This window comes from Vipera berus (genome assembly GCF_964194415.1).
Source record: "Vipera berus genome assembly, chromosome: 1".
NCBI classification, from domain to species: Eukaryota; Metazoa; Chordata; class Lepidosauria; order Squamata; family Viperidae; genus Vipera; species Vipera berus.
Genome location: NC_138202.1, coordinates 348,439,502 through 348,447,891, shown reverse-complemented (window position 1 = coordinate 348,447,891; position 8,390 = coordinate 348,439,502). Strand labels below are relative to the sequence as shown.

Genomic DNA, 8,390 nt, shown 5'->3' with positions numbered 1-8,390 from the left:
AAAACCTCCGGTGATGGAGCATCCACAAGTTCAGGAGATAAGCTGCTCCATTGACTAATTGTTCTCATTGTCAGGGAATTTCTCCTTAGTTCCAGGTTGGATCTTCCTTTGATGAATTTTTACCCATTGCTCCTTGTCCTAACCTCAGGTTCTGTGGAGAATAAGTAGACACTGTGACAGCCTGTTAAGTATTGGGCTTGTGGTCTTACACCACGTGCGTTGCTGAAGGAGCTAATGGCTCTCCAGCAACCCAGACAGGCCGTCTCTGGTCCTGCAATTGGTCAGCCTCAGGCGGCAAGCGTAGGTTCAAACCTATTGGCTGCCACCTAGGGGCTAGGCTATATATTGTGGCTGTTTGCGGCCCAAGCTTCAGTACAGTTCCAGCTAGAAACATAAAGGGAACGGTTGCTGGAATTGGGTATGTGTAGTTTAACGAAGAGAAGGGTGAGGGGTGACATGATAGCAGTGTTCCAATATCTCAGGGGCTACCACAAAGAAGAGGGAGTCAAGCTATTCTCCAAAGTACCTGAAAGCAGGACAAGAAGCAACAGATGGAAACTAGTCAAGGAGAGAAGCAACCTAGAACTAAGGAGAAACTTCCTGACAGTTAGAACAATTAACCAGTGGAACAACCTGCCTCCAGAGGTGGTGAATACTCCAACACTGGAGGTTTTTAAGAAGAGACTGGACAGCCATTTGCCTGAAATGGTATAAGGTTTCCTGCCTGAGCAGGGCGTTGGACTAGATGACCTCCAAGGTCCCTTCCAACTTTATTATTATTATTATTATTATTATTATTATTATTATTATTATTATTATTATTATTATTATTATTATTATTATTATTATTATTATTATTATTATTATTATAGAATAAAAGAATGAGTTTTCCTGTACTCAGCCTAGTGTCATCACTCCTGCTCACCAGAGCCCATGACATAACACAGCCCATCAAGCATTGGAAGAAAGCGATCATATCACCCCCAAACCTTCTCTTTTTTAGCTTAAACATACTTTGTTCCCATACCAATTCATCATATGGTATAGCCTCCAGACCCCTTATCATGATTGTTGGTCTTCTCTCACTCTTTCCATGGCCTCAGCATCTTTTCTATATTGTGGTACCTAGAACTGAATGCAGTATTCCAAGGGTGGCCTCACTAGTGCAATACAAAGCAGAACTATCATTGAAGAAGCTTCTTGGATGAGAAGTGAAATATTTTCAAAGAAAAAAAAAAACCAAGGAAGTCCAGCTGTCTTTGGGACAACTATGACCTGGATGATCGAGATCTTCCATAGATCTTGTGATTTTGATGCTATTCCTCTGTTGATGCAGTCCAGGATTGCATGGAGGGTTTTTTTGGCAGCTGCCGTTGCTGTTCTTACTTAGGACAGCTAGATCCCTCTCACAGTTACTGCTATTGGGCCAGGTTCTGTCTATTCTGTACCTGTGCATTTGATTTTTTCCTGTCTTAAGTGCAGGACCTTGCTTTTCTCACCAGTGAACCTATGATATTGGACATATCCATAAGAACCTTTTATCAGCTTTGGTTAGTACACCAACTGCTCCATTGTCTGGAAGATAATGAAGTTAGCCTTTTGGTGTGAAACCCTCTTATCTTGACTAGAGTGCTGTGCTCCACTGTGGTAAAAATCAGATGAATGGGATTGTTTACTAGACAAACTGAGACATAAGGAATGTATCCTTGGAGCTCACAGTGGCCTGTAGTAAATTTTATCAGAATCCCATAGCAACTGCCTGAATCTCAAGATGTAAATGCTTCTTCTAACTAAGACCATTGCTCTTTGTAGATAATAGAAGGAAGTAACTTGAGATCTATTACATTATTACATGAATACACATGCATGGATCATTTTCTCCTCCTTTCTGAAAACTAGAAATATGAGGACATCTCTTTGTCTGCAAAAGATGGTACAGTGGCTCAGAGGTTAAAGATGCTGAGCTTGTCAGCTAGAAAGCTGACACCCTGGTTCAAACCCCGAGTCCCAAACAAAATGGTGAGTTCCCATTCCTTGCCTCAGGTCCTACCCACCTAGCAGTTCAAAAGCTTGCAAATTCAAGTAGATGAATAGGTACCACTTTGGTGGGATGATAACAGACTTCTGTGCACCTTGGTGTACAACCATGCTGGGCACATGACCACAGAAAATGTCTTCAGACAACACTGGTTTTGACCAAGAAACGGAGATGAGTACCGTGCCCTAGACTTGTACATGACAGGACAGGGAAAACTTTGTCTTTTACTTTGTATGCAGGAATATGTCTTCCACTATTATTTTGGAGAAGAAGCTCTCCAGTGTTCACCGTTAATAATAAATACCGCAGTGAGCCTTGATTATTTGCTTTGGGTTCTGCATTTTGATTCTGCATCACATGGAGATATTTTGGTGTTTGAAATTTCAATTAATTCAAAACGTTGTAGACAGGATGGTCGTGAAAGAAATTTGTAAGTGATTACCTTAAAGTCAGGACAACAATGGCCCCTTTTACAACATGTCAACTTCAACTTCCAAGATTCCTGAGCCAGCTAAAGTCCACAGGTCATAAAGCGGCTATAGTTGCCCATCCCTGCTTAAAGCAGTGTTTTGCAAACTTGGCAACTATAAGATACATGGACTTCAGCTCCCAAAATTCTACATCCAGCATGCTTTTGAAAGAAAACCTCCTATATCAGGGGTGTCAAACTGTCAGCCTGTGGGCCAGATGCATCATAGTGAAACTGGGCCCACCTCATTGCCGGCAATGGCAAAAAAGTCACAATACGTTGCAACATGTCACATGACATAGCGCGTTTGACACCTCTGTCCTATACGAACCTTCATTTTACTAAGAATATTTGAGTAGCTTTTTTTACAATTATCAGTAATTGAGCTCTTTCAGCAGCTGCCCCTGTTCTCTAGCACACAGTCCCTGCAGCACTGAAGGCTTGACATCTTTATTAGCTTTATAAAGCACCTGCAAAAAACATCTTTTTATATGAGCTTTTAAATGTTAATTATGACATTTTAAACTTTTTTAATTTTTTGTTTTAATTGCTATCTTAGATGGGGATTTTTGTGTGTTGGTTTTCAATCTATTATCACTATAATCTATTCAACGGCCTTGATAGCTGGTGCTACGTCAAATCAAATAATATACAGGTCGTTCTTGATTCACTAGGGTAACTCAGCCTGAAATTATGGCTGTAAATTGTCTTGGTCATTAAACGGGTCACCACGTGACCATGACCAATTTTACAGGTTTTTGTGAGGGTCTATAATAAATGGGGCAGTCGTTAAGTGAACCCATTGCACCCGCAGTTTGCTAGAAAGCACAAGTAAATGGCAGTTTCCTGCCAAAAGCATTGTAAATATGGGTCAACCATAAATACAGGCTAGTTGCCAAGTGTCCAAACTGCAATCACATGACTCTGAGGGGTCTCTCTCTCTCTCTCTCTCTCTCTCTCTCTCTCTCTCTCTCTCTCTCTCTCTCTCTCTGTGTGTGTGTGTGTGTGGTGTGTGTGTGTGTCTATCAGTACTTTGAAACCAGGTTGTAAGTAGTTCTGGAGAAATTTGTTCGTAAGTTCAAATGGTCACTAAGTGACTGATTGTAAGTCAAGGGCTTCCTATAGTACAGGATAAAATATAGAACTGTGCCAAAATGTTATCTTGCTTAATGCCCTGTTTTCCTACACAACCAATAATGTGTATCACAACTATTTAGCAGTTTGTAGATTGTCGCTGTTGATGCCCTGTTCCCAATGGTATTTAGTACAGCAAGTCATCTGAATATGGGCATTCCTTTTGTGCCATCAAAGCTAATAGCTGTTGATAGACCTTGAACATATCCTATGGCGATTGGTTCTGGAAATTAAAGAATTTAATTAAACAAATTGAACAACAGTGGCATTCACAACCATTTAACCTGATTACTGAATTAATCCAGTTTTCTGGGTTTGTAGAAATCATTGCACAGAAATTAACCAAGCAGGATGCACATCTGGCTAAGCCATAAAGAAACTAACAAAGATCAACACAAACCATTCTTAGCATAGTATCCAGATGCAAACTCTAAGTGTTTAAATGACCAGGTTAAATATGTCATGTGAGAACCCTCTTGTCTTGCCAGAATTTTAGATCTTGGAGTATTTAATTGGATGTCCTGAGAGACGGAGAAAGAGAAATTTCTGTTTTAAAGAAGCTTTTTCGTTTTCTTACACCAACTGTGCTGAATTTAAATTAGCCAATGGTTAAGGAAGCCCATCAATACATGACAAAATCATGACAAGGGATTTCGTTCCAAGTAGGAAACAGTGTGAGGTGTTTGTTTGTTTGTTTTTGTTTCTAAGCACATTTTCATAGGATTTTTCTTTAAATTAAGATTGCATATTTCACATTCCACATCCACTGAAGCAAAAATAATCCCTTTGCTTATAGGGAAGCTGAGAGAAATACAGTTCCTCATGAAAACATCCTCATTATTGTTCATTGACTAATAAGTGTATTTTTTTTAAGACTGACAAAGGTCAGAAAATTTGATCCCTAGAAAACACAGATTGTAATTCTGTTGGCTATAAAAATACTGCTTGAGATATATAAATCAGCAAAATTCTGTTCTAGGGCTTGTTCTAGCAAGGCAGAACCTGTCTCAGTTATCCATTTCTTTAAATCAGTTATTTGCATAAGTTTTCAAACACACCTTTCCTTAAATATTCAATAATATTACATACAATTTCTCCTAAAGTACCAGCCTTTTAATGGAAATTCCGAGATTTTTTTTTTTGTAAACATACTTTTCCCTGACGCTCTTTGTGATAAAATTTTCCCCTTTCCACTCTTTTTTTTTTAAATTTGCACTTCTCTACCTTATTGATTGATTATACACCATCAAGTCATTTTTAGTGCCTAGTATCCACACAAATAGATTTTTTTCCATAACCATCTATTTTTAGCCTGTTATTTAGGCTCTTATATGTCTGATACAACTCCACTGTGATGTATGCAATTTCAGAAACAATCTTTTATGGCTGTATCTTTCACAAACAAATTGGTTTAATGTCCGTGTGTGTTAAATTTTGATGGGAGTAACACAGATTTTAGGATCCATTCACTGCAGTGGCAGAGTCCATGTTCCTGTGTGCTGCAACTCTCTTCTTTTAAAACTCCATGGTGGATTTCATTGACATCCCTGGTTCTTCATGACAGTTTGGGATAATCCTTACTCCTCTTTGAACTAGTAGCATCAAGTTAATAACAGTATGGTGTGCTTGGTATGAAGGACGCATTCTGCAAAACGTTTATAAAATATCCTTCTAGAAATCCAGAGCGCTTGAAACTTCCAAACGAGGCTGTGATAGACATCTCATGCTACCTTCATGAAAGATGACTTCTTCTTTTTTTATCTTTTGACATGGTATCCAATCTTAATATATTATGTCATTTCCAAGATTGTGTGCATTCAAATAAAAGAGTATCAAAAGTTTCATCGCCGAACCTCAAATATAATTTGCTGGTCCTGTATCTGGAGTGGGGATTGAGGTTACTTCTGGAAATGTTTGTAAGCTTTCATTACTATCCTTAAGTCAAGATGTGCCTTGAACCTTCAGGACAATGACAACTGTAGATCTGGAATGTTTTCATTCTGTCAGTCAGTCAACTTTGGCAAAGATATAACCAAAGTTCAAATAAATAAAATGTAAAAAAAAAACAACCCAAACACCTTCCCTTATGAGTCTTCCCTGATATTGTGAATGAGAGTGGAAGGTTTGATAAAAACAATTGCCTTGGTGAGAACTCGGTCTGAAGAATTCTTGAACAATGGATAAGAGGCTCTCTACTTGATAAAATGTTTAATTGTCCACCTTTGTCCTGTGCAGCTACGGAGAATAAGATCCATACCTGATGTGCCTTTATTTTCAACTTCCAAGCAGCGTCCTGTCCCTTTATTTAGGATTGCACCATGCTGGATTATTTTTAAGAGAGAGAGAGAGAGAGAGAGAGAGAGAGAGAGAGAGAGAGAGAGAGAGAGAGAGAGAGAGAGAGAGAGAGAGAGAGAGAGAGAGAGAGAGAGAGAGAGAGAGAGAGAGAGAGAGAGAGAGAGAGAGAGAGAGAGAGAGAGAGAGAGAGAGAGAGAGAGAGAGAGAGAGAGAGAGAGAGAGAGAGAGAGAGAGAGAGAGAGAGAGAGAGAGAGAGAGAGAGAGAGAGAGAGAGAGAGAGAGAGAGAAATCAGTGTTTACATCCATCACCTTTTAATAGGTCAGATTACAATTCCCATGCCAGTTGGGAATATTTGAAGTTGCAAAACCTGACATGTACAAATCCAGCCCACACAATTCATTTGTATATTTGGTATGTTGATATATGATATATCCTGGTATATGAACCTAGAAAAAGATGACAATTCAGCATTTGGGTTGTACAGTATACAAATGCTGCCACTGTGCCTCTTCACTGGCTCGCTCATAGGGACAAGAAAAGTATGAACCTCCAGCATGGCCAATGGTAAGGCAGGCAGGAACCTTAATGCAACTATGTCCCGAATCATCTTGTATGAACTCAACAGAGTGGACCTGAAGCTCTTGGGCTCACTTACTGAGAATTCAGTAGCTCTGTACTAGAGCAACACAACACCATGGGAGACCTATGACTAGGAGTTTTTATTGCTAAGTTAGCTTGCCCATGGGATTGTTGTTCTTGTGTTGTTCCAACTGGACTCTTCTTTGGTATGCATTAGCTCCACATGGGTTCACCCAAAAGTAAAAGCGGGCTACTGAGTTAAGGACCCCTGACAAAGCTAATAGATCCTATTTGATTGATAATAGGTGTCTGTAGCCATAACATTGGACAGGAAGGCCTGGAGGAATGTTGTCCATGGGGTCGCGATGGGTCGGACACGACTTCGCAACTAACAACAACAACAACAGCCATAACTTTGTTTCATTTTGTTCAGTGTGGAACCCCAGCAACTCTTCAGAGAACTTTCTTTAGAGAAACCTCAAGAAAATATATTGGCACACTCAATGGAAAATCTCTCCATTGTACAGGAATCTGGATTTCACTTTATTCAGTGGATTATTTTGCCTGAGGGCTATGAAGGGCTTTGGATCTAAAGGCAAAAGAAGTCCTTTGGAGATTGAACGGTCAGGTAGACCACACCTGTCTCCAGCTTCTGAACTTTCTCAGGATCATGCTGAAACTGCATAAGGAAGTGGGTGCAGCAAGGTTCTGAGTCAGCATCTATTCATGTGCCACAGTTGTTGGGGTTTTTTTTTTGCCCCAAAATTTGCCTCAAAGCCAAGGACAGCAGGGAGATGGTGTAAAAAAGAAATCAAGATGGTGTTCTGAAACATCACACGGACTTTTTGACAGCCTATTACCATCACCAGCAACACATGCCCCTCTCCATGGTCTATTTCATACTGCAGCCAAACAATCTAGGCAGGGACAGTTATATATCCGAGAGATATTATCACATGTGTTTTACTTTCAAATGTTCCAGCTTCAATCCTTGGCACGTTTGGTCAAGGCTGGGAAATCTCTCCAATGCAAGCAAGGTTGATTTTGGTAGGAAATTAGGCAGATTCCAGAATTCTAACATTATTTTTTTGGCGGGGACGGGGGACGGGAGGGGAGTAAAATGCCCACACTTATTTTGCATCAAGGCAACAAAGGAGAATTCTCAGATTCCACATACTAACTGAAAGTAGCCAGGCTCCAAACTAGCTCACATAATCGCATAGAATGTACTTCATAATAATACACAAGAATAGCTGGACCAGCAGTTTGATTTAGTGCAGGGCTGCTTCATATATTATGAAACAGCTATGGGAACATCACCACATTAAAATTAAAATTAATTCAGTCGAACTGGGCTGGAATAAACTGAAAATCTCTGTTTAGCTTCATGTAGGTCTAATTTCAGTGGCTTACAAGCATAGGGCAGCAGAAATAACTGAATAGTTATTTGATGCATATTCCATTCACTGTTAACTTTGGCTCCTCTCACAAAGTGTGTGGCTGTTTGTTTTTGTTTTTAAATCCTGTCTGTTTTAGTCTCCCTTTTATCAAAATGAGGTTACAAAATGTGTATTCAAAACTGGCCCTTGCTCTACTGAATATTGGGGGTATACACATAGGGGAAAATGGGAAATTGCTTTCAGCTCACCGCTAAAAAGGATTCAATATTTTAAAGAGGATATATGATTTTAATGAAATGGCCAGGTAGTTTTCCAGTCCTTTCTTTTCCTTTAATTTTTTTTTTTTAAAAAAACCTTTGTAGTTACCGATCAAGCCCAGTTTGGGGATGATGAAGGCTCAATTTGGCAACATTAGTACTCCTAGCCCCATTGCCTCAAAGGGGCTTTTTTCTTTGAGGAAGTAGACATTTTGCT

The 8,390-nt window shown here is 39.6% G+C and overlaps 1 protein-coding gene across 1 annotated transcript in view; it reads right to left on the bottom strand.

The window, feature by feature from the left end:
• Positions 1–5,462: 5,462 nt before the first annotated feature.
• The window catches only part of GALNT17 (polypeptide N-acetylgalactosaminyltransferase 17), a gene marked incomplete at its 5' end in the record, with an annotated part of 307,617 nt that continues 304,689 nt past the window's right edge, over positions 5,463–8,390 (bottom strand). Inside the window, one exon of the mRNA XM_081333857.1 lies at positions 5,463–5,962. Within this exon, the coding sequence (XP_081189983.1) occupies positions 5,834–5,962 (129 nt within the window). The 3' untranslated portion in view covers positions 5,463–5,833. The remainder of the gene's footprint in view (positions 5,963–8,390) is intronic.